The sequence below is a fragment of the Nicotiana tabacum genome, chromosome 9 (genome assembly GCF_000715075.1).
Source record: "Nicotiana tabacum cultivar K326 chromosome 9, ASM71507v2, whole genome shotgun sequence".
In the NCBI taxonomy this organism is placed as follows: Eukaryota; Viridiplantae; Streptophyta; class Magnoliopsida; order Solanales; family Solanaceae; genus Nicotiana; species Nicotiana tabacum.
The window spans coordinates 119,457,554-119,484,590 of record NC_134088.1 but is presented as its reverse complement, the minus strand read 5'-3'; the positions used below and the strand labels follow the sequence as shown (position 1 = coordinate 119,484,590).

At 36.5% G+C, this 27,037-nt stretch overlaps 1 protein-coding gene and 1 long non-coding RNA gene across 2 annotated transcripts; both read right to left on the bottom strand.

Annotated features, from left to right (window-relative positions):
- Positions 1–462: 462 nt before the first annotated feature.
- LOC107805263 (uncharacterized) lies at positions 463–3,156 on the bottom strand. Its single transcript, XR_001652394.2, has 2 exons — positions 2,953–3,156; positions 463–2,187 (listed from the first exon to the last, which is right to left on the bottom strand). It is a non-coding gene; the product is annotated as an uncharacterized LOC107805263 (long non-coding RNA).
- Positions 3,157–6,538: 3,382 nt separating this feature from the next.
- Positions 6,539–9,882, bottom strand: LOC107812695 (heat stress transcription factor B-4-like). Its single transcript, XM_016637850.2, has 2 exons — positions 9,574–9,882; positions 6,539–7,256 (listed from the first exon to the last, which is right to left on the bottom strand). The coding sequence occupies exons 1-2, from the start codon at positions 9,811–9,813 to the stop codon at positions 6,747–6,749; spliced, it is 750 nt and encodes a 249-aa protein (XP_016493336.1). The 5' UTR covers positions 9,814–9,882; the 3' UTR covers positions 6,539–6,746.
- Between the last annotated feature and the right edge of the window lie 17,155 nt (positions 9,883–27,037).

Below are 27,037 nucleotides of genomic sequence, written 5' to 3'. Positions count from 1 at the left end.
ACAACAGTAATTTCTTAGAAATCATTAAGATTTCAAGCTTTTAATTTTTCATCAAAATTCCATAACTCGAGCTAGGGACCTCGGAATTCGATTACGGGCGTACGCCCAAGTCCCAAATCACGATACGGACCTATCAAAATTTTCAAAATACTGATCCGTGTCCGTTTGTTCAAAATATTGACCAAAGTCAACTTAGTTGAGTTTTAAAGCTCTATTTCCCATTTTAATCCATTTTTCACATAAAAACTTTTCTGAAAAATTATACGGATTGCGCACGCAAGTCGAGGAATGATAAATGGTACTTTTCGAGGTCTTAGAACACAGAATTACTTATTAAATTTAAAGATGACATTTTGGGTCATCACATCTGGGTGGTAGTAATTAATACAGTTTTATGATATTACACACTTGTTATATTTCATTATAGTTAACTAATGTTAATTACTGAATGGAAATAAGGAATTGGTAAATGATTCTTTAATGTTAGCTTGCCTAGCAAGTGAAATATTATGCGCCATCACGATCCCGTCGGTGGAAAATTTTCGGATCGTGACGGTAAAACCTAGCTCTGTAGCAAGAGGAAACACAGGTTGCTCTCCGTCAACGTGCGTGCTAACATGTAATAGGTGACATTGAAATGATGTCCTGTTTTGACCAACTAAAATGAATTTGACTCTGAAAGAAAATATAATAAACACATTGGAACTAACATAGTGCAATCGACTTAGGATTTGTGGGACGAAAGAATATGAATAATTCTGGAAGTTATCTGTTAAACTCTACTAAAATCTGTAGAGGTTTTAAGCCAAGCTTTAAGTTAAAGTGAATATACTTAAGAGTGTGGAATGAAAATCATAAGAAATTTGAAATTAGATATAAATATTATGTGATTTTTTTATATTATCAATAAAACACTACATAACTTTCTAGAAATGCTTTTTACTTATTCAGACGTTACTTTTAAAATTGTTGTTATAAATTTAGAATCAAGATAACATAGTGAAAGAGTTTCATGTAAAAACTTGATTATCTTGTATTGTACTTTATGGGATTTTTTTTTCATGTCTCTCTTTGTTGCACAATTTTTTTCTATATATGACAATTCTATTATCTCTTTAAGAAACATTATTTCATTTATTTTATTTATTAACTATTTCAGGTAAAGAAGATTTTATTAAAACAATTTAGTGATAATTTGATTAGTATTTAGAGTGATCGAGAGATTAATTTATTTTTAATATTATGTCATTAAACTAGAACAAAATACAAATTTTCTTGTTAAAAATTCTTAATAATTAAAAATCACAATTATTATTTCAAAGAACCAAAAAATACCTTTTCATCAACTATTTGGGAATAAAATTAATATGTTTTATTATTCAAATTTTGATTGGTATAAAAAAAAGTAATACATTAACACAACTGAAAATACTAAAAGAATAAAACTATATATCATTCAATTTAAACAATGAGAAAAATACATCACGGCTTATTTTTCAACTGACTTTTTATTCATTATTTTATAGTAATTAATTTAAGTTTGGTGGTGCAAAAACTTTTTAAAATAAAAAAGTGCAGACCCTATGTAGAAATAATTTAAATTGTACTTGAATTATTATCTAATCATTGTATAATAAAGTATCAAACTTCGACAAGTATTACAAAGTGATTGGTATCGTAATACGATTTCAGAAAAATTAAAATGCACATAATGCAAAAGATAAATAACAATAAATATAATTATGGTTTTATACGTTATTACATAAAAGCCTATTCTCTTTCTTCTTTCCCTAAAGAAAGTAGAAAGTGTGTAATTAGCAATAGACCAAGAAATATTAAAAGGAAGAAAACAAGAAGAAGAAAAAAAAAGTCATCTAGTTAGTTTATAGAGTCGGAAATGTTAACTTTTGGAGTGTGAAGTATAAATCGCAATTGATAAATGCGACTTCTAATTTGAGTAAATACGTTTTATACGCCTTAAGGCGTATCTTTTACCTGTCGCTACTCGCTACTACAGAGAGTTTTTGTAAAATAAATTCTGAGCATTTGAAATCTTCTAACTTTTTTGGAATAATAAATAAGAAACTACTTTTAGGATAATGTAAGACATGTAGAATTTCACACTATTACATAATTTAAAATCTAATTGCAAGTAATTTTGTATAATAAATATTAGTAATGGTTAACCTGCAAAAAATGGTAAAAATGATATGTTAGAGACAGTAAATTGCAATAATACTAATACAAAAATATTTTACACTGTGAGAGATCATTTATCATTTGTTTGATTGTCATTATTTTCTCGCTATAGCTAATACCGGTATGATTTATAATTCAATTTAAATATTATCTTACACTTCATACAATATCGGATATCTAATATTAATGTTAGCCATACTGAGTATTATTAATCTTGCATATATAATTATGCACTATAATCCCAGTGTAACTGATTTATGAACTAATCAGCTTACAGTTTTTATTAATTTTCTAATTTTTATTTAAAAAGTTGAAAGGGAAAATGAAGAAAGCAATAAGTCTGTAATTTTTTATCATGCCTCTGGTAATAATTGGGCTTAAACCCAAATATAAGCCTAAATTGGGCCATAAACTTGCTTTCACCCATTACAAAAGGGAACTAGCCCAATATTGGGAGGAAAAATTACCAAGGGAAACAAGAAGATACAAAAGAAAAAGGGGTAAATTATACATTTGACCAATCGGCTAAATATACGTAATGTATATTATTTTTATTTAAAATATATATATATATATATATATATATATAAAGTATACAATATACCGATTATTATTTTTAGAGCGATCATACTATGTAGTTTTCCCAAAGAATAATCTGGGATACGAATCTCGTCAAATTGTTGATAAGGAAACAATTTTTTCTAACATGCAATTTGGGGTTAATAGAGAGAAATCATTCATCCTTAAGCTCACCTTGATCAATCCTTTAAATCCAGCATTGCCGACACCAACAATCTTGATCAAGAATCTTATCCAATCGTACGATGGAAAATAGTTCTACAGGGGCGACCTGAGAACATATGTATTACTAAAATTATCAAAAACAAAAAATGTCGTACACATGATCTCAGGTTGCCCCCGTTGAACATTTCCACCTATTTATATAAAACACTTGAACTTTTGTGGCAAATTATGTTGATCTTGAAGACATATAAAGGGGGAGATTTTAAAGGTGTGGAATTGTATAACACAGTACTACAAATTGTACTGGTACTTCTAGGACAATAACTTTGTATAATATGTGATGTCTTTGTCAATAATAAAGTACAAATTATATAGTGTACTACACACATTTTACTTCACTCATTGGTACTACAAATTTGATTAGTTGAACATTTTGTGAGTAAATCAATAGACTTGCTTCAGTTGTAGTGTACCTCTGTAATGTATAGCAAGTACTGCAAATGATAAAATACATATTGTAAGTACAAGATCGTAACTACACTTAAAGTTGTACCATTCATATATCACTTAATCATAATTAACTAATATAAGCTCGTGTACATAGAAAAACTTAGTTAGTGTACATAGAAAAACTTAGTTAGTGTTGAATATTTGGATCTGTCACGACCCAATTTCGCCTATAGGTCATGATGGCGTCCAACACTACAGCTAGGCAAGCCAACTAATAAGTCAAACATACATTGGTTAAACTTTTATTCCAAGAAGATAATAAAATACCAATTTCTACTAATGTGTGTGCCAAGACCCGATGTCACAAGTGCATGAGCATTTAGTAACTTATACAAAACTCCAAATACTGTCTGAAATAAAATAGACAGAATAGAAATATCAGAAGAGACACGGGCAGCTGCAGAACGGCTCAGAAAGGCAGCTCACCACTATGCCTCGAGATGACGTGGGTATGTGATGATAGGTCCTCTACTAGTACCTGTTTCAGATCCTGCACAAAAAGTGCAGCAAGTGTAATATGAGTACGTAAACAACGTGTACCCAGTAAGTATCAAGCCTAATCTCAAAGTGGTAGAGACGAGATGGTCGACTTTGACACTCACTATAGATCAATAATAATTGAAATAAAACTAAGATATTTAAATCAGCATGATTTACAGAATTTACAAATAATTTATTTACTCAGCGGAAATAATCAAATTCCTACAAATGTAACAATTCTCAATATATTAATTAAGTTCCTTCAACTCAAATAATTTCTAATTTATCAATTAAATCTCATTTACAGGAGTAACAATTAATTCCTTAACAAGCAAGAATAATAATTTATTAAATTTCAAGGATTTTTTAATTTATTAATTAGCTTCACGAGCTAAAATAAACTATTAAAGTATCGTGTAATTATTATTATTAAGCACGATTTCTGCCGAGGACGTACGGCCCGATCCAGAGTGTCGTGTACACTGCCGAGGGACGTGCGGCGCGATCCATAGATGCATCTATCCTGCCGAGGCGTTCGGCCCGCTCCATAAGAAAGGAGGACATTTTCTTATGTGCCTCCGGAAGGAGAGTATATTAATTATGAGATGAATTTGGGAGAAGAACAATTTCTTTTAACAATTAATTTATTTAAACAGACAATAAAACCTATGAGATTTCTATCCTTTAATATCTTTATCTAACAATTCACAATATATTCATATAGATATCAATTAATATAAATAAATTAAAGAATATAATTTACACAAGTAAGGCATGCTTTGAGTCCTAAACTACCCGGACTTTAGCATTAATAGTAGCTACGCACGGACTCTCGTCACCTCGTGCGTACGTAGCCCCCACAATTAGCAATAATTATTTAATTTTTAATCTCCTATGAGGTAATTTCCCCCTCACAAGATTAGACAAGAGACTTACCTCGTCTTGCTCCAATTTAATCCACTATAAGGCCTTTTCCACGATTATCCAACTCCGTCTAGCTCGAATCTAGCCAAAATAATTTGATACAATCACTAAATATTATAGGAATCAATTCTATAAGGAAATACTACATTTTTGATAAAAATCCCGAAATTAATTAAAAATTTACCCGCGGGGCCCACATCTCTGAATCCGACGAAAGTTACGAAATCCGACAATCCATTCAATTACGAGTCCAACCATACCAGTTTCACTCAAATCCGACTCCGAATCGATACTGAAATCTCAAAATTTTGTTTCTATGAGATTTCTAAACTTTTCCAAATTTCAAATCTCAAAACACTAATTAAATTGTGAAAACAATGATATACTTGTATATGTAGATCAAATTCGAGTTAGAATCACTTACCCCAATGTTTTTCCCTTAAAAATCTGCCAAAAGTCGTCTCTGCTCAAGCTCAAGTTCGCCAAAAATAGCATATGGGACGAATGTCCTCTGTTTTTATAACTTACAGCTCTGCCCAGTTCGATCAAGGAGCTCGATCATGGGAGCTCGATCTCGGGAGCTCGATCTCAGGGAGCTCGGTCTCAGGGAGTTCGATCAAGGAGCTCGGTCTCAGGGAGTTCGATCAAGGAGCTCGATCTCAAGGACATGGTCATGGCCTCGATCAGGGTATCGAGGTTGGGCCTTCGATCATAGCCTCAAGCATTGCATCGAGCTTGAGCCTTCGATCAGGGCATCGAGCATGGGTCTCGATCCTAGCCCTCGAGCCTTACCTTCAATCATGCCCTCGAGCCTTGCCTTCGATCGAGGCTTCGATACTGAGCCTCGTCCCTGGCTTCGACTCAGGCCTCGATCGTGGGCTCGATATCTGGGGCTCGATCTGAGGCTCGATCTGAAGCTCGATCATAGCCCAAAATATGCAGCAGAAGAGAAAATTGCAGCAACTTTTTAGGTCCAACTTTTGATCCGTTAATCATCCGAAACTCACCCGAGGCCCTCGGGACCTCAACCAAATATACCAATAAGTCCTAAAACATCATACGAACTTATTCGAACCTCTAAATCACATCAAACAACGCTAAAACCATGAATCATACCCCAATTCAAGCTTAATGAAACTAAAAGTTTTTAACTTCTACATTCTATGTCGGAACTTATCAAATCAACTCCGATTGACCTCAAATTTTACACACAAGTCATAAATTATATAACGGAGCTATGAAAATTTTCAGAACTGGATTCCGACTCCGGTATCAAAAAGTCAACTCCCCGGTCAAACTTTCAAACTTTAAATTCCTATTTTAGCCATTTCAAGCCTAATTTCACTACGAACTTTCAAATAAAATTTCGATCATGCTCCTAAGTCCAAAATCACCATATGAAGCTGTTAGAATCATCAAAATTCTATTACGGGGTCATTTTCTAAAAATATTGACCGAAGTCAAACTTAGCACATTGAAGATTCAGTATCAGAACTTAATTTGAAGTACAAAAGAATAAAGCAAGGGAGAAGATAATTAGGATTTAGGAGCATTAAGCAGTTGATGTGGAAGTAAAGAAACTAACTAATAAGTTAATTAAAGAAAATCAACATATAGTTGAAAAGATTTGGTGAAGTGGAGCCTTGGAGCAATGATAAATTATTTTCGTGTTACATATAGGTCACGGGTTCGACATGTGGAAGCAGCTATTAATACTTGCATTAGCGTAAACTGTCTATATCACACTTTTGGAGTACGGGCCTTCCTCGAATTCTGCCTGAACGCGAAATACTTCGTGCACTGGACAACTAATTTGATCTAATAAGCTAAGTTCTATCTACACTATTGTTCCATAAAACAATATTCACTAATCAACATTCTAATACTTCTTAATCAATCATTTGATGGTGCAATCTCTTCTTCCCACATAAACTCACTCCGAGCAACTTTACACTACTACTCTTTGGCTCTTCATCTTCAATATTTACTTGTTGATCACGGCGATGATCGTTAACTCTTAGACTCATACCTCCATTAAGTGAAAGCAAACGAGACTTCTGATCGACGGGTTTGACATGGTTCTGAATGAAATAAATAATGTCGTTGTAGAGATTCTTCATGTGAGCGAGTTCAGATAATAGTAAATTGTTTCTCTTCCTCAGCCTTTGATTGTCTTGTGTGAGTGTTAACAAAAGGATATCATCAGTACTAGGGTTATTTTGTGTTTCTGGCTGATAGAATATGGTTTTTGTGATATTTTCATGGTAGGGTTTCAAATGGTGTAATTGTTGTTGAGGTGTAGTCTTTCTTCTTTGGATCTCACAAAGTAATTGTTTTTGTCCTTTTTTGAAATTTTCATTTGCATACTCCCATCTATCTGGAACTATCTTCTTAAATCCCTGAAAAATAAAAACAAGGAATGAAAAATAGAAATTTGATACTCCATAATAAGGCAAGGGTTTTAGATATAAAGTGTACATTTCTAAAATTATGGGTTTTTATTTTTATTTTTCACCTAGTGTCCCTTACCTGGTTTGGAGTCCAATAATTTGAGTTCGGGCCGTGTAAGGACCGTTAAAGGAGAAAATGCTCCATATAAAAAATATATATTCTCAAGGCTTAATTCGAAACCTTTTGATAAAAGATAAAGAGAACCTATAAGTTCCACCATAATCTTTAGGGGCATAAGTTGGCTTATTAAGTAAGCATTTGTCCATAAAATTTTTTTTTTTTTTCGTTTTTTTTTTCAAAAATATGTTTGTCCGTAAAATTTTGCAAGTTTTTGAAAAAAATCGAAAATGAGTTTTTCAAAAATCACTTTTTCAAAAATTTTAATTTTTTTTCATCACTCACAAACTGCAACGTTTTTTCAAGTGAAATACATATTCAAATATAATTTCAAATTTCAAATACTATTTTTTAACTTACCTACAAATACTACTTTTTTCAATAATTATAATAATTTTTATGTCCAAACGCCTACTAAAAAAGTTACTCCAGCCAAAAGGTGTTTCTTTTCCCCTTGATATTTGTAGACCAAAGAAAATGATCCATGAAACGAGTTTATGCATTAAATGACGTAAAAAAATATATAATCACATTATTATAAAGTAACTCTAAAAGAATGTTGTGATAAATATTAATTAGATGATAATCAAATAAAAAACGATAATAATTATACTTATAGTGTAAACTCTTTCTACTATTAGCAATGGTAAAGCTACAAACTATCAAGGGTAGTCAATTGACAACCCTTGGTCGAAAAATTATATTGCGTATGTAAGTAAAATTTTAGGTTTTAGAGGTATATAACATATATTGAACACCCTATATCGGAGAATATTTTTTACTTTTTTTAAGTTTGAACACCCTTACCAACAAAGTTGTGGTAGAGTGGTAAGTACTCTTTTATCCTTAACCAGAGGTCTAGGGTTCGAGTCTCTGGGTATAGAGTCGTCTTTGTTAGGGAGCGTTTTACCCCCCAATATGGGACTTCCAGCGCGAATTCGAATTTAGTCGGACCCCAATGTAGGTATCGGACACCAGATGGGAAACTAGAAAACCAAAATATCCAATCTTGGATAACGGAGTTGATTTTGGCTGTACTTTTTTTTTTTTTAATTTGGGATTCTTAGCTACATTTTTATAATATGGTCTAAGTTTCACCTATTCTTTGAACAAATTAACAGTGCTCATCTAAAGTCAAGTAACACAAAGCAAAAGATAGATTTTTTTCTAAGGTCAAGTAACACAAAGCAAAAAATAAAATTCTTCTCTAGTCTAATTTAAAATGATCAACCATTATTTTCTCCAACTCTCTAAGCTCGTCGTTCAATGAGAAATTCAAAGAAGATTAAAAAAGAAAATATTCCTCATATAAATACCCTTTCAATAGGTAGACATATCTAGAGAGGATTCTACGCGCTCAACTATAGCAACAACAAACCCACAACAACAACAAACTTAGCGAGTGGGAGGACAGAGAGACTGTTTCTAACCTAAACCTAAAATTTCAAAAGGTATATATTATGAGATCACATTTATGTTGGATACACTGATTTTGAATCCTAAATTCGTCTCTCCTAACGGGGATAGGGAAGATTTATTTTATTTTTTGAGTTCCCAAATTTGAGTTCACTCTCACTGTTAATCTACACACTCTCATCAAATGTTTCATATATCTCCTTCAATCAACACTTAATATATAGTAAGTCAAAGAAGATGGGGAAAAACAAAGAACTCCATTTAATTTTTTGGTAAGGTTGAGAGAACACAAAACAATAACAATAACAACAACGACGACGACGACGACGACGACGACGACAACAACAACAACAACAACAACAACAACAACAACAACAACAACAATCAGAGGCGGAACCAGGATTTCAGCTTTATGGGTTCTAAATTTTGGAATAACGACGTCAAATACTAACAACTGGATTCTAAATTTAATATTTGTCCATTTATAATGAATTTTTTAACATAAATATACAATTTGAGCAAAAGCTACTGGGTTCGTCCAAACCCGTAGTCGGGCTTCTAGCTCCGCCCCGACAACAACAACATACCCAGTGTAATCCCACAAGTGGGGTCAGGAATAGTAAAGTGTACACAAACTTTACTCCTAAATAGAGAGATTATTTCCGATAGACTTACTGTTCAAAAAAGTTTAAGAGATCACAAAAGACCCCAAAAAAGAAAAAAAATACTTACATAAGTATTGAGCTGCCTAACGAAGCTGGAGAAATTGTTGTGTTTAAAGTAGTTGGGAAGAAGATCCTTAGCAAACTGAGGAGGTTTCCAAACAACAAAAGTAGTGTCATTTTCACCCCATGAAACAATGTGATTACTACTTTGATCATCTACTAATTGGTATGTTTTTGTCAAGAATGGTGCAGCCATTATTGCCCTTTGACAATCTTGGACTGTGAAAATCATCTCTGAAGAAGACATTAAGGATAAACTATTTAATTAAGAAAGAAATTTGTCTTTTAAGGAAGAAAAAGAATGTCTCCTATCCCTTCTTAGTGTGTGCTTATGTTGTAGTTGCATGTGCACATGTGAGTATTTATAGGGTAAAATTATTTTACCGCACTCCATATTTACATCAATTTAATAAATACAGTACGATACATATTTTCACACATATTCTTAATTAATATGCATTCTCACCTTAATTTATGACTCAACCATGTAAATTAGTATGATAAGCTTTTACCGTGTTTAGATTGGCATTGTAATTTATGTCTATGTTATCAGTATTTTGTTAAAGTATGTCATATATAATTTTTTTTAAATCAAATTAGGCATTACATAAAGTTATCTATTGTTGGAGATCATTGATATAATTTGAAGATTTAAAAAAATTATACAGCATGTTAGATTGTTAGTGGTGGCGGAGCCACATGCACTCAAGGGGTGTCCCCTTTGTCGGAAAATTAACCGTGGAGCTACGTATTTTAAAAAATAATATGTATATATACTATGTATTGACACTCTTTAACTTCTTGGTGAGTTTATTTTTTTATATTTTTATCCCCCTCCCCCCCCCCCCCCCTTAATGAAATCCTGGCTCCGCCACTGACTGTAAGTAGACAGAAAATAAACTTTTGTTTAATTTGTCTTCAAGTTGGGAATTACCGGCTTGTTTGGATGGTTGTTAAGTATCGTTTCATAATATATCGTATAGTATTGTATTGTAATATACTATATCATTTTGATGTATATAATATTTTTATTTTTTATCGTCGTTTCATGAAATCATGCACTAACAATATTAAGAATAAAGTTGCAATATTATAAAAAAAAAAATTAAGGTACGATGTAGAATTATTATATTAAAAAGTAGGGTAAAAGATAAAATAGGATTATTTAACAATAAGGAAGGGCAAGATGAGAGGAAAAAATAAGGTAACGACACGACCACACCAAATTGATCGTTCCATAAAGTGGCCGCACTTTTCGCCGTTATGTAACAATAGATTTAACGATACGATACAATAAATAACAATCAACACAAATATTATATTTAAAATAATAATACGATACAACACAACATGTAACAATCATCCAAACAAGAGAACAAAATGTGTCTCTCATTCCTCTTGTGAATGAGTGTGTATGTTGTTAGAGGCGGATTCCGGATTTAAACTCTATGAGTTCAATTTTTAAGATTTTAACATTGAACCCATTATATTTTTAAAATTATGAATTCATATCTACTATTTTTACAATTTTAACATATTTTTATATATAAACTTTTACTCCACGTCAAAAATTATGATTTCAATTAAACCCTTCGTTATAACACTACATCTGACCCTGTATGTTGTGGTTGCATGTGCATATGTTAACATGTTACAACTTACAATAAGTTAGTCTGCTTTAGTTTTTAGGTAAATGATTTCACTTATTTTAGGTAAAAAAAAAAAAAAATACACTACTAACCTAGAAGCAAGTTCTTTGCCACTTGAAATTAGTCACTACATAAGTCACTCTTTACTCGTTTCTAATGTTTATAACATCAAGAAAGGCATATGAACCTTGTCAGTATTATATTTATGTCGCTTTAGATTTGGTATATAATGAGATCCAATAAATGAACTAACTATTTAAACAATATTTTTTCCATTTTGCCTTTTGGATTGAGTAACATGTAGTGCACCCTCAGTTTTTGTTGTATATAATAAGTTATTTTTTCAGAAGTCAAATTGGTCAAATCACTTTTAATCTGTGATTTCATATTAAAACTAGGAGTTTAATACTTTCTCTAAATTTTTGTGCCCAAGTGTATTATTTTGGCCATTGAGCTTATCTTCTAATAATAACAATATCTAATTGAAAACTAAGTCTGTCGTCTCATGCTCAAATCTTCCTAAAAAGGATTTTCTGTGGCTATCAAGCTTTGTAACTTTTACAAGTACAAATTATCGGGAGCGGATTAATGATTTAATATTTTTGAGTTTTTATAACGATATCAAGCTAAATAATTAAATTTACATCCAAATATTTAAAGATGTTTAGTAAATCTCTTAATACTCATATATGATCTGGACAAAGCTATTAGGTTCACTTACGCCGTAGATTTTACAAGTTAAATCTGCCTCTATAACTTATATGAAAATAATTATAAACTAAAAAGATGTTACTATTTAATTTTAGTGGTGCTTGCTTAATATGTAAACATATTCCATTATTTGAGTTATAGATATTTAGTGGGGAAAATGACATGTTTTTCCTGGAATATATCAAACTTTTAGTATTTACTATTTATTTGAAACACAACAGAAATATTTTCATGTACGAAATAAAATCGATTTAATAAGTAATACCGATGAAAGTATCCCACACAATAGGTGCGGATTCAATTCTTACTATCCCCTTATTTTTTCCTCTTTCTTGATCCCCCAATTAATAGAAAAAATTAAAAGGAAAAGAAGTAGAGTTAATAACTAAATATGATCATTTTAATAAATCGGTAGTTGTAACTACTTTTGACGACTTAAAAGATGTAATAATTGACACTTCTTTGTCAGAAAATTATAATGTATAGGTAGGTAAAAAGAAATTATATATATATATACTATATATTAAATCTCTTTAACTTCTTTGTATAATTTTTTTTATTTTGATTTCTCTTAGTGAAAATTCTGGTTTCGTGACTGATCTCTTATCTTTTAACTCCTCGTATATTGTTCATGTTCAGATATAATAAAAATAAGAGAAAAAGATACAAGAATTTTAAACTTCATTCTTTATAAAGAGGTGTATTAAAGTCCTTTAACTTTTAAAAAATTTCTCATAAAAGTTCAACATAAAATTATTAATTCTTTAACTGACCATTACATTGATTAGAATCTAAAGATCAGAGATTGACACTAAAATTTCAGAGAACGCATGTTAGGGGTGCCTCTTTTGATGGTTTTCTTAAATAATTCTTTTTTAAAAAGCTTTGTTCTTTAGTTAAAAAGTCTCTAATTTTTTATTATAATCACCTTATGTTATAAGCTACAGATCTAGTTGTAGGAACATTCCTAACTTTTATTTTTCCTTAGTCCAAGACTCCAAGGCATACCCGTGAATGAAAAAGTTTTATGGTTTGGAAAGTTCTTGGACTAAACTATAGTTTTTCCTTCTTTCTGTAAAAAGTAAAATTCGAGTTTACATCCTGTTTAAACGATGAAAATTAACGATCAAAATTAATGGTTTGAACATATTTTTTTAACTTGGTACACTTGGGGTGTACTGATTAATCCGCATTTATTCGCGCTAGAAAGTTTCACTTTGAAAATAACGTGCTCACTATCAAATGTGATTCTCCACTTAAAGCTCGAACGCTTGAATTATTAATTTTTCACTTGAAGAACGTTAAAAATTATATCTGCATATATTAGAGTTCACAGTATAATATTGCAAATTCATATCGAATGGCCTCTTGACCAATTGGATCTCCCTTTTCTCTAATAGATTCATACATAAATAAAAAAAAAATTTAAAAACAACTTACATTATATGGGAAAAACTGTATAGTTACATTATGCTTTTCTGAATAAATTGAAATATGTGGATAAAATTATTACTGATGCAATTTACATGCATATGGGGTTGTCTTTATAATTTTCACTCTTTGAAGGTAGTCGAACATAAGTCACATTATTATAAAATTTTAACCCAAATCTTTTTCATTGAAACACTTGATGCCTTCTCTAAAGGATAACAGTTCGGTATTTGCATAAAACCCCTTCTAGATTTTGAAAAGGACTTACAACTCCCTTTCAAGTTTCAAGTATTGCTTAATTACTACTCCATCTTTTATCCTTAAGATTGATAATATGGTAAAAGAAACTATAAATTTCCCAGGCGACTTTCGATCCACTGCTCAAGCTGTAAAATATCACTGTATACGATCAAAACTGGTTTTGCCCTTCATGTATTTAGTCGATATTGGAACATGATGGACCGAGGATCGTTATCATAATATCGAGATGAGATATAAAGTAGAGTTATCGAGCTCAAAATTCAGGGACTAATCAATATCGAGCTCGAATCAATACCGAGCTCACACCAATATCGAGCTCGAGTCAATATCAAGCTCGGGATCCAAAGATCGACCAATACCAAAACCGGCCAAGATCGAGCTAAGAGATAAAGAGTCGTTGTAGCCGCACCAGGGGAGAGAATCTCGGCGAAAATTAAGGAAAAGCTAATTAATTAATCTATCATGGGATCCCCACTATGTATTTTTAATTATATCCAAAGTAAGATTCATCCACTATATAAAGAGTGGCTATCATTTCTGTAAAGGAGGGGCATTGAACATTGAGTACATTCTCACATCTCAAAGATTATTGATTTGAGATAGAAATATAGCAGAGATTATCCTTTTTTGGGCTTTGGACATTGATTCATCTTGCTTATTTATAAATTATTCTCTACACAATTTGGTTTGTGTTTCATTCCTTTTTTACAGTCAATATTCGATATATTTTTTACCTATTTTTCCGATTTGTATCAAGTTATACCATGTATCCTTAGAACTAGGAACAATTCAACACTATTCATTTTTCGGGTAAACAGTTTGGCGCCCACCGTGGGCTAAGGATAATAGTGGTTATTTGGTACAAATCTCTGCAAAACACACCATTTTACACTTGCTATTGGAAGTGTATTTGATTTCAGGTTAAAAACAACGAACTCTCAATTAATGGCCCTACCTATTGACAACGAAGTTGGCCTTCAAGATGAGAACAACAACCTGACGACCGGGGATGAAAGGCTGCTCGTCGATCCCGTTGGAACTCGGGCCGCAGATCCAATCGACGTCAATTCACATGTGGCCATCGAGGCGAACCAACATTCCGACCCCGAAAACAGCATCCTTGGTGGAACTCGACTTGCAGTTCGAAATACCCAAAATGTTGGAGAAGACGGGATCAACATGCGTATGATCTTCGAAATGTTACAAGCTCCACAAGTAGCAATAGCTCACTTGTAGAGCCAAACCCAGGCACCGAGCAGGGCCGAGCCCGGTCAATCTCGAGAAATCACCCACGAAACGGGGCCAGCTGTAGTAGATCAAATGAACAAGGATCGCGGACTAATCCCGAAATTATTAAGATGTTAGAGGAACTACCAAAACGAATTGAGACAGGATAAAAGAGGATTGAAGCAAACGACAAAAAAGTAGAAACTTATAAATCCAAGGTTGATCAGATCTCGGGGGCACCACCGGTATTGAAGGGCTTGTATTCCAAAAAATTCATACAAAAACCTTTCCCCCCGAGCGTGGCTCCTAAACCGATCCCTTAGAAGTTTCACATGCACGAAATTCCTAAATATAATGGAACGACCGACCCCAGCGAGCATGTCACCTCTTACACATGTGCCATTAAAGGGAACAACCTAAAAGACGACGAGATCGAATCTGTACTATTGAAGAAGTTCGGGGAAACCCTGTCAATGGGGGAAATGATATGGTATCATAATTTACCGCCTAACTCTATCGATTCTTTTGTTATGCTTGCAGATTCTTTCGTAAAAGCACACACCGGAGCCATAGAAGTCGAGACCAGGAAGTCGGACCTTTTCAAGGTAAAGCAAAAAAATAACGAGATGCTAAGAGAATTTGTATCTCGTTTTCAAACGGAACGAATGGATCTGCCACCGATCACGGACGATTGGGCTGTACAAGATTTCACTCAAGGACTGAACGAACGAAGCTCGATGGCTTCACGACACTTGAAGCAGAATTTGGTTGAGTACCCAGCTATTACCTGGGCCGATGTGCACAATCGATATCAATCGAATATCAGAGTTGAAGACGACCAGTTGGGTTTTAGGTCCGCTATTAAAAGGGACGTCGACCAAGAACCAAGGTCGAACAGGGATCGGTATCAACCGTATAACAGAGATCGTAGGGGTAACGAACCTACACGCAACTTTGTACGAGGCTAAATGAGAAGTGATCGAGGACAAGGGTCTCAGGGGCTGATGAATAAGAATGGGTTCGACAGGCATATTAGACCTAAGGAAGCACTACGGTTATTAGAATATAACTTCAGCATCGATGCATCTGCCATCGTGTCGTCTATCAGATGCATCAAAGATACTAAGTGCCTTGACCTCTGTAGTCCGATACAGCCCAAAGGAATCCCAATTAAATATACAAATATCATGGCACCCATGGCCATAGAACCGAAGACTGCAGGCAATTGAGATAGGAGGTAGCCCTGTTTATTCAATGAAGGGCACCTTCGAGAATTTTTAAGTGACTAGGCCAAAAACCATTTCAAAAATAGAGATTTTAATAAACAAAACAAACAAGAAGAGCCACAACACATCATCCACATAATCATCAGAGGGATCGATGTCCCCCAGAAAACAGTGCTTAAACGCACTAAGATGTCTATCGTAAGAGAAAAGCGATCTCGGACTCAGGATTACACGCCTAAAGGAACCTTGTCCTTTAGTGATGAAGACGCGGAAGGAATCATGCAACCCCATAATGATGCACTGGTAATATCTGTACTTATGAATAAAACTCAAGTTAAACGTGTGTTAATTGATCCAGGTAATTCGACCAACATCATTCGATCGAGGGTCGTAGAGCAACTCGGCCTACAGGACCAGGTCATTCCCGCAACCCTGGTACTAAACGGATTCAATATGGTATGTGAAACTACTAAGGGCGAGATAATCTTGCCAGTAAACATGGTCAGGACTATCCAGGAAACGAATTTCCATGTAATCGAGGTCGATATGAGATATAACGCCTTGTTCGGGAGGCCATGGATCCACAACATGAGAGCAGTGACCTCGACCCTTCACCGGGTTCTAAAATTCCCAACATCGGAGGGAATCAAAATGGTCTACAGGGAGAAACCGGATGCAAAAGAAATATTTGTCGTCGATGAAGTGATTTCGATATCATCATTATCATCAACAAAGGGATCAGATTCGAAGGAAACACGTTACACCAAATAGCAATCACAAATGTCAGCCTCAACCCAACTAGAAAAATAGGAGACTGACGAAGATGATGATTATGGGATTCCTCGATCCTTCGGGTCCCCGATGATTCCGATGCTACCCGATCAACGGTCGAAGAACTGGAGCAAATCACGCTAATCGAACATCTGCCAGAGCAAAAGGTATACTCGGGCACGGGATTAGATCCCGAGCTCAGGGAAAAGCTTATTCAATCTTTCATAGCTAACATGAACTGTTTCGCTTGGTCCCATCTTGACATGACAGGAATCCCACCGGAAATAACCACTCATAGATTGAGCTTGGATCCGAAATTTTATCTGGTAAAGCAAAAAAGAAGGCCCCAGTCCGAGGTCAAACATGCATTCATCAAGGACGAGGTAACCAAACTACTTAAAATAGGATCCATTCGAGAAGTAAAATACCCCGAATGGCTGGCCAATATGGTGGTGGTCCCTAAAAAGGAAAACAAACTTAGAATGTGTATGGATTACAAAGACCTGAACAAAGCATTCCCTAAGGATTCTTTTCCTTTGCCTAGCATCGATCGTATAATCGATGCCACGGCCGGCCATGAGATTCTCAGTTTCTCAATACCTACTCCGGGTATAACCAGATACAGATGAACCCGGAGGATCAGAAAAAGACCTCGTTCATCACTAAGTACGGTACCTATTGTTATAACGTAATGCCATTCGGTATAAAAAATGTTGGTGCAACTTATCAATGCCTAGTAAACAGAATGTTCGAAAAATAAATGGGTAAATCAATGGAAGTTTATATTGATGACATGTTGGTTAAGTCCCTGCGCGCAGAGGGCCATTTAAAGCATTTGCAGGAAACTTTCGACGTGCTAAACAAGTACAATATGAAGCTCAACCCCGAAAAATGTGCATTCGGGGTTGGCTCAGGCAAATTTCTTGGTTTCATGGTGTCCAATCGAGGAATCGAGATGAACCCTGACAAAATCAAAGCTATAGAAGACATCAAGGTAGTAGATAATGTGAAGGTCGTGCAAAGGTTAACGGGAAGGATAGCTGCCCTGGGACGATTCATTTCGAAATCCTCAGATAGGAGCCATCGATGTTTCTCACGGCTTAAGAAGAAAAGCAACTTTGCATGGATTCCGGAATGCCAGCAGGCTTTGGAAGAACTAAAGCGGTATTTATCGAGCTCGCCTCTACTTCATACCCCGATAGTGGACGAACAACTTTACTTGTACTTAGCTATCTCAAAGATAGCGGTAAGTGGAGTCCTGGTTCGAGAAGAACGAGGTACGCAATTCCCTATTTATTATGTCAGTCGGACCTTAGGCAAGACCGAAACTAGATATCCACACTTAGAAAAGTTAGCGCTTGCATCAATAAGCGCCCCTAGGAAATTAAAACCCTATTTCCAATCTCATCTGATACATGTTGTAACAACTTATCCTCTTCGAAACATTTTGTGCAAACCCGAGATAGAAATCGGTGGATACGATATCGAGTATAGACCCTGAACCGCTATCAAATCTCAAATCTTGGCAGACTTCGTGGCTGACTTTTCGCCAGCCCTCATACCCGAGATTGAAAAAGAGCTACTGATAAAATTGGGTACTTCTCCGGGAGTCTGGACCATTTTCACGGACGGTGCCTCGAACACGAAGGGGTCCGAATTAGGCATTATGCTAAAATACCCACAGGTAATGTAATTAGACAGTCTATCATAACTACAAAATTGACTAACAATTAGGCCGAGTACGAGGCCATGATTGTAGGTCTCAAACTAGCTAGAAGCTTGGGAGCGAAGATCGTAGGAGCTAAGTGTGATTCCCTCCTTGTGGTAAACCAAGTTAACGGGACTTTTGAAGTCCGAGAAAATCGAATGCAAAGGTACTTGGATAAATTACAGGTGACTCTACATCAATTTAAAGAATGGACTTTGCAACATATACCCCGAGAACAGAACAACGAGGCCGACGCTCTTGCGAACTTAGGTTCATCAGTCGAAGATGACAAACTCAACTCGGGGACTATCGTACAACTCCTAAGATCGGTGGTCGAAGAAGGTCACGCCGAGATAAACTCCACAAGTCTAATCTGGATTGAAGAAACAAATATATAGAGTACTTCAAGAACGGGAAGCTTCCATCAGATCCAAAGGAATAGAGAGCTTTGCGCATAAAGGCAACACAGTTCACCTTGTCCGAGGATGGAACACTATATAGAAGGACGTTCGATGGACCATAAGTAATATGTTTGGGACCAGGAGATACCGATTACATCCTACGGAAAATTCATGAAGGCACTTGTGAAAACCATTCCGGTGTTGATTCGTTGGTCCACAAAACAATCAGAGCAGGGTATTATTGGACCGATATGGGCAAAGATGTGAAGGAGTTCATTCGAAAATGCGACAAATACCAAAGACATGCGCCCATGATTCATCAACTCGGGGAACTACTCCATTCGGTCATATCTCTATGGCCTTTCATGAAACGGGGGATGGACATCGTCGGCCCCTTTCCATCAGCCCCAAGTAAAACTCAGTTTATTTTGTTTATGACTGATTATTTCTCTAAATGGGTTGAAGCACAGGATTTCGAGAAAGTTAGATAAAAAGAAGTGATAGACTTTATTTGGGACCACATCATATGTCGATTCGGGTTGCCAGCCAAGACTGTATGTGATAATAGAAAATAATTCATCGACAGTAAAGTAACTAAATTTCTCGAGGATCATAAGATCAAAAGGATCCTATCAACACCGTACCATCCTAGTGGAAACGGACAAGCTGAATCGACCAATAAAACCATCATCTAAAATCTTAAGAAGAGATTGACCGACGCCCAAGTAAAATGGAGAGAAATGCAACCCGAGGTCCTATGGGCATATCGCACGACATCGAAATCTAGTACCGTAGCAACGCCATTCTCGTTGGTCTATGGCATCGAAGCTTTGATCCTGGTTGAGGTCGGAGAACCTAGAATCAGGTTTCAATATGCTACAAAGGAGTCGAATAACGAGACCATGAACACGAGCCTAGAATTATTGGACGAAAAACGAGAAGTCGCTCTCGTCTGTTTGGCTGCTAAAAATAGCGGATCGAAAGATACTACAATCGAAGAACCAATCTTCGGCATTTCAAAATTGGGGACTTGGTACTAAGGAAATTCACCCTCAACACCCGAAATTCGAATGAAGGGAAACTAGGTCTGCACTGGGAGGACCATATCAGGTTCTCGAAATCATCGGAAAAAGGATCCTACAAACTCGGAGTGATAAACGGCAAACAACTGCCGAGCAATTGGAATGTGTCACACCTAAAACGATACTACTGCTAAGGTACGACCCTCCCATGTTCATTTGTATTTCGAAATTAACCCTTGCAGGTGTTCGACCAGAAACAAGGATGGATTATTCAACTCGAAGCCTTTAGGTCTGAAAGCACGCGTTGCACTCTTTTTCCCTTAGACCGGTTTTGTCCCAAATGGGTTTTTCGGCAAGGTTTTTAATGAGGCAACCATTGATCGTGCTAACTTAGAACAATTCAACGGTATTCGAGGCTTCTTTACAATAAACCTCGAATACTGAGGGACATTATACTCGGATATATCAAGTTCGATTATCAAGTTCGATACAAGAAAGTTACTTCATGACAACAGGGTCTCGATAGAAAAATTTTGTAAGAGCCAGATGGTCAAAACGAACCATGCATGCATAGTTTGCTCGAGCCCTAGCGCAAAACATGAACACATGTATAGTGACTATAAAGAGAAATTTCTCCTTTACCGATATCTCATACCTCAGAAAGATTCCTCTACGTCATGTTCCCGATCTATTATGTAAACAGGCCTAAGGTTCGACCATGATCGAAGTTTGAATAATTACCCCATAAATCGGGGACTGCCAACCGAAAAATCAACGAGATCGAGCTCCATAAAGCCTAAGGGCTACTCTTTCTTCGAGTTCGAGCAAACACTCACTCGACCAAAAATCATAAGGGCTACATTATATCGAGTTCGAGCAAATACTCACTCGACCATAAAGCCGAAGGGCTGCATAAAATCGAGTTCGAGAAAACACTCACTCGATCATAAAGCCTAAGGGCTGCATTAAATCGAGTTCGAGTAAACACTCACTCGACCATAAAGCCTAAGGGCTACATTAAATCAAGTTCGAGCAAACACTCACTCAACCATAAAGCCTAAGTGCTACCTTAATTCGAGTTCGAGCAAATACTCACTCGACTGAAAAGCCTAAGGGCTACATTAATTCGAGTTCGAGCAAACACACTCTCAACCATAAATCCTAAAGGTTACATTAATTCAAATTCGAACAAACACTCACTCGACCATAAAGCCTAAGGGCTACAATAATTCGACTTCAAGCAAGAACTCACTCGACTATAAAGCTTAAAGGGCTACCTTAATCCGAGTTCGAGTAAACACTCACTTGACCATAAAGCTTAAGGGCTACCCTAATTCGAGTTCGAGCAAACACTTACTCGACTATAAAGCCTAAAGGGCTACATTAATCTGAGTTTGAGTAAATACTCACTCGACCATAAAGCCTAAGGGCTACCCTAATTCAAGTTCGAACAAACACTCACTCGACTATAAAGCCTAAAGGGCTACCTTAATCCGTGTCCGAGTAAACATTCACTCGACTGAAAAGCCTAAGGGTTACATTAATTCGAGTTCGAACAAACACTCACTCGACCATAAATCCTAAGGGCTACCTTAATTCGAGAAAATACCCTCACTCAACCGTAAAGCCTAAAGGGATACCTTAGTTCGAGTTCGAGAAATCACTCTCACTCGACCGAAAAGCCTAAAGGCTACCTTAGCTCGAATTCGAGCAAATCATTTTGCTTGAACCCTATTAATCAAAGTCTAAAAGTTATCCCAATTCGAGTTCGAACATTCACTCGGACCTTCAAGTAATTATCTCGTGCCAAGGCACATTTTAGCCTTTGTATAAATTAACAAGAAAGGCAAAAGATTCAGAAGCCATAAAAGAAATAAAGTCTTATATATACCAAAAATCATGTACAAAGGCACCACGACCCAATCAAGTTTTTCTACAAAAGACCAAAACGGTCTTAAAAGAAAGAAGAAAAATACTAAAAGGACTTAGTACTCTCCAGGAGCAGCATCTTCACCTTTGAGGCCTTCTTCGCTCTCAGAACCGCTCGTACTCCCGGTATCATCATCATCGGGAAAGGCCAACACTCTGGCTTCGGCTTCGAGCTCTTTTGCATTCTCGATCTCGGCTGAAAGATCGAAGCCACGAGCGCGGATCTCTTATAGAGTCTCCCTCCGAGATTTGCATTTAGCATGCTCGGCAACCCAATTTGCTCAAGCTTGAGCAGCCTCGGCAACCTCTTTTGCTCAAACCTGAGCGACTTCAGCATCAGATCGGTAAATAGCCACCATTGCATCATCATTAGCCATGGCTATTTCGGCCTCCGATTTGACCGCCGCCAGTTCCGAGACCAGTCTCTCTCGATCAAAAGTCACTGAACCCAATCGAGACTGGAACTCCTCGATATTCTTGGCTTGCACCAAGGCTCTCTCTTTCGAGCTTTGTAGTTGGGCCTCGATCGATGCCAGTTGAGCCCGGGTAGCCTCCTTTTCAGAAACAAGGCGGTCCATGTTCTTTTTCCATTCCTCGGCCCCCGCTTTCACTGCATCCACCTCAGCACGAAGCTCCCCAATCATATCAAGCTTTTGCTGAATCTGCGGGACCGAACTGTTAGCCTTCACGCCCAAATCAGTGTCATTAACTTCAAAAACTCCTTTTACCTGCTCGGACAAATTGGTTTGTTCTTTCCGAGTTGCTTCTAGCTCGGCTCGAAGTCCTCTTGCTTCTCCTTCACTCTACTCACTGAGAAGCTTGAAGGTATCTCTCTCCTCAGTAAGCCCTCGAATTTCAGCTTCAAACTGGCTTAGCTCCCATCGGGATCAGAAAAATGCCTCGAGATAGAGCGCATAAGCCTACAAGAAATAAAAGGGAGTTATACAAAAGAAGAAAAATACAAGTATGAAAGTTGACAAAAATAAAGTGAACTTACCCGATTCAGGGCCTGCTAAGCTTCGTTGAATATACGAGGAATCCCCGCTTTGCCCGAGCTCTTTTTCGAAGCCTCCAAATAGCTCGGACCGGTAGCATTTTCTACTCCAACAAAATAATCACAGAAAGGATCTTCCTCTCCATGGGATCCCTCCCCATGATAAACCTCCACAACTTGGGCGTCATATATCATAGACTGTGAAAATAAAGGAAAAGAAGGGGAATCGCCAATCTCTATTGCCCCGATTATGTCTTTCGAGGCACCGCCTCCATCTCGAGGAACCTCAAACTCGGTTCCTGCACCATCATCAATCGCCTCTTTGACGGATTCGTCACCCCGAGGTAAAACATCCTCAGTCTCCCCTTGCTCGGGAACTCGGTTCGAAGTCTTCTCCTCGACTTTGTCGGACTTGGGTGAAGCAGAATCAATCCCCACCGGCCCTAAAGCTTTACAAATATCGGTGTCAGTCTGAGCACGGGCCACCGGTTCAGAGTTATCTTCTTTTTCTTCTTCTTCTTCTTCTTCTCCATCCCTTAGACGCAGGACCGATTCCATAGTCAATGGGATTGTGGTTCCCTTGGGCTTACGGACTATCATCTCCTTAGGTTTTTGACACTCGGAAATCGAAGTCGCTTTTCTCTTAATTTCCTTTAACAGCTTCAAGACAGGTGGTAAAACTTCCTCAACACCAGACGGGGGCCTCATGACCGCATCTTTTCCAAGGCCTGCGAAGGGAGAATATAAGTAAACTCATGCTTCGAATAAACATGTCATCTCGAATGACAAACAAATCGGTAAACCAAGATGAAAGCTTGCCATGAGTACGAGCTTCCCATCGACCCTTTGATAAATCGCGCCAAGCGCGCTCGGCATATGTCGACGTTGAAACCAGGATCCTAAACCAGTTCTCAAGATGGGGAACTGCTCCCGGCATCCAAGCAACGGTTGTGTCAAGAAAAGCACCGATAAGTAAAAATGAAGAAGTAAAAATGACAAAAGTTAAAAACGAAATCATACTTACGATTCATATTCTATTTCTCGGGAAATGGCATACTCTCAACCGGGATTAAGTCTGAGGTTTTCACTCGGACAAACCAGCCTATCCAACCCTGATCTTTGTCTTCATCAATGCTCGAGGTGAACGCCTTGGTGGCTCAATGTTGGAGTTTTATCAGCCAACCTCGGTAAAGACGAGGGCTCTATAATCTTATTAGGTGGTCGAGGGTGAAGGGAAGCCCGTCAATTTTGCTCACAAAGAAACGGAGCAGTATTATAATCCTCCAGAAAGAAGGATGTATTTGGCCGAGGGTTACTTGGTACTTTTTGCAGAAGTCTATGATGATCGGATCGAGGGGACCCAGCGTGAAAGGATAAGTGTAAACACTCAAGTACCCTTCCATGTGGGTAGTGATCGCTTCTTCCGGTGCCGGTATCTTCCCAACCACAATCTTTCTTTACCAAATCAATAAGGCTTTGAGGTATCGAGCATATATATCTCGATACCGGCTCACATCGACTAGCAACCGACGAAGTTTTCTCGACTTTAAAGTCGGAATAGAAAACACATCCCCCGGGAATGAGTTCTTCGAGACATGGATCCACCACCGATTTCTCACCGGCCGACCGAGATGAGGAAGCAACCTCTTTCTGAGGAACAGTTTTAGATATCTTGGCCATCTAAATTCTCAAGAACAAGCAAAGAAATTCTTAAAACTGAAAATAGAGAACTTTGGGGAAGGAGAAGAGCTGTGAAGATTGGAATGAGAAGAATTGAAGGTAAAGGTTTAAAATAATGAAGAAGGAGTCTATTTATAGATTTGGCAATGACGGTTCAAAATCAGCAGTGGCCGACCATCGTCTGACGCACATTTAATTCCTTGGTAACGAAATCAACAGGACATTTGTCACATACATCATAACCAGGCTCGACGCAGACGTTAGTGTGTGTCTATTCAGAGGTTGAAAAAATCATATCGTTTCTCGCCACATTCTTTCCGAGAAACGAGGGGACTAAATACATGAAGGTCAAAACCGATTTTGCCCTTCATGTATTTAGTCGAGATTGGAACATGATGGACCGAGGATCGTCATCATAATATCGAGATGAGATCTGAAGTAGAGTTATCGAGATCAAAATTCAGGGACCAATCAATATCGAGTTCGAAGTCAATATCGAGCTCGAATTCAATATCGAGCTCGAATTCAATATCAAGCTCGAATCAATACCGAGCTCAAGCCAATATCGAGCTCGAGTCAATATCAAGCTCGGGATCCAGAGATCGACCAATACCAAAACCGGCCAAGATCGAGCTAAGAGATAAAGAGCCGTTGTAGCCGCACCAGGGGAGAGAATCTCGGCGGAAATTAAGAAAAAACTAATTAATTAATCTATCATGGGATCCTCACAATGTATTTTTAATTATATCCAAAGTAAGATTCCTCTACTATATGAAGAGTGTTATCATTTCTGTAAAGGAGGGGCATTGAACATTGAGACATGAATACATTCTCACATCTCAAAGATTATTGATTTTACACAAAAATATAGCACATATTATTCTTTTTGGGCTTTGGACATTGATTCATCTTGCTTATTTATAAATTATTCTCTACACAATTTGGTTTGTGTTTCATTCCTTTTTTAAGTCAATATTTGATATATATTTTTACCTATTTTTCCGATTTGTATCAAGTTATACCACGTATCCTTAGAACTACGTATAAATTCAACTCTATCCGTTTTTCGGGTAAACAATCACATATTCCGTGAACAACAATCTCTAGCAATCACCATAACTCTTATCCCATAAAGTCAGAGGCGTAGCCAAGATTTGAAACTTATGAGTTTGGGGTTCAAGTCCTTTTAAGTTACTGGATTCTAAATTAATAATTTGTACATATTCAATGGATTTGTTATGACAAATACATAGATTGGACCAAAACGATTGGGTTCAACCGAACCCATACTCGATGGGCTAGCTCCGCCTCTGCATAAAGTACTCATATTTTCAAATCATAGAGAACAAATTGAACTGAGATTATCTTATGAAATTTCTTTCACGAAATAATTTTACAAAGGAACAATATGTCAAATTTCAGAGTCTTAGACATTTGCGTTAAATTTTAAAATAATTTTTAGTTAGAATTTTGTAAGCCCTCCAATAATAGTGAACTTGCATCTTCGAACTATTCTAATTACACACAAAAAAAAAGGAAGTAAGAAAATATTGTGTGTTTAAGTCTTGCGTTTGAACCTCAATTGAATCTATATTTGTTGAAGCTGAATGTCTTACACAAATAGCCGGCCATAATAATTGGTTACTTTTTCTAATCATATACATAAATTATACATTGATTATACATAATTATACACATATAATGCATATATTATACATCCACCGCTATTTTTAGTTTAAGTGTTTGGATGGGCGGTTATTTGCGTTAAATCTTCGACATACATCTCCAACTGGACTTAGATTTTTGGGTCTCATAATGGGCCTGGTTTTTGGGCCTCATGATGGGCCTGCTTTGTGACCTTTTAAACTTAACGAGAACTTTACACAAATAGCAGGTTGGATTCTCTGTTTATTTTTTTAATTCTGTATACATAGATAATACACTGATTGTATATGATTATAAACATATTATACTTAAATCATATATATATATTGTAACGACCCAACCGGTCATTTTGACTTTTAGAACCCTGTTTCCCTAAATAAAACTTCTCGTATGTGCTTTAAATGATTTATGACTTGTGGGATGGTTGGTTCGGGATTTGAAAGTGTTTGGGTTGAAATCGGAACAATTATTTCCTTAAGTTGGTTTTAAAAGGTCAAGTTTGACTTTGGTCAACTTTTTGAGCAAACAGACTCAGATCAGTATTTTGACAGTTTCGGTAGGTCCGTATTGTGATTTGGGACTTGGGCGTATGCCTGGAATCAAATCCCGAGGTCCCTAGCCCGAGATATGGAATTTTGATTAAAAATAAAATTTAACTTCAAATAGTGACCGGATGTCGAATTATGTGAAAATGACCCCGGAAGAGAATTTTGATGATTCCAACAGCTCCGTATGGTGATTTTGGACTTAGGAGTGTAATCGAAATTTTATTTGGAAGTCCGTAGTGAAATTAGGC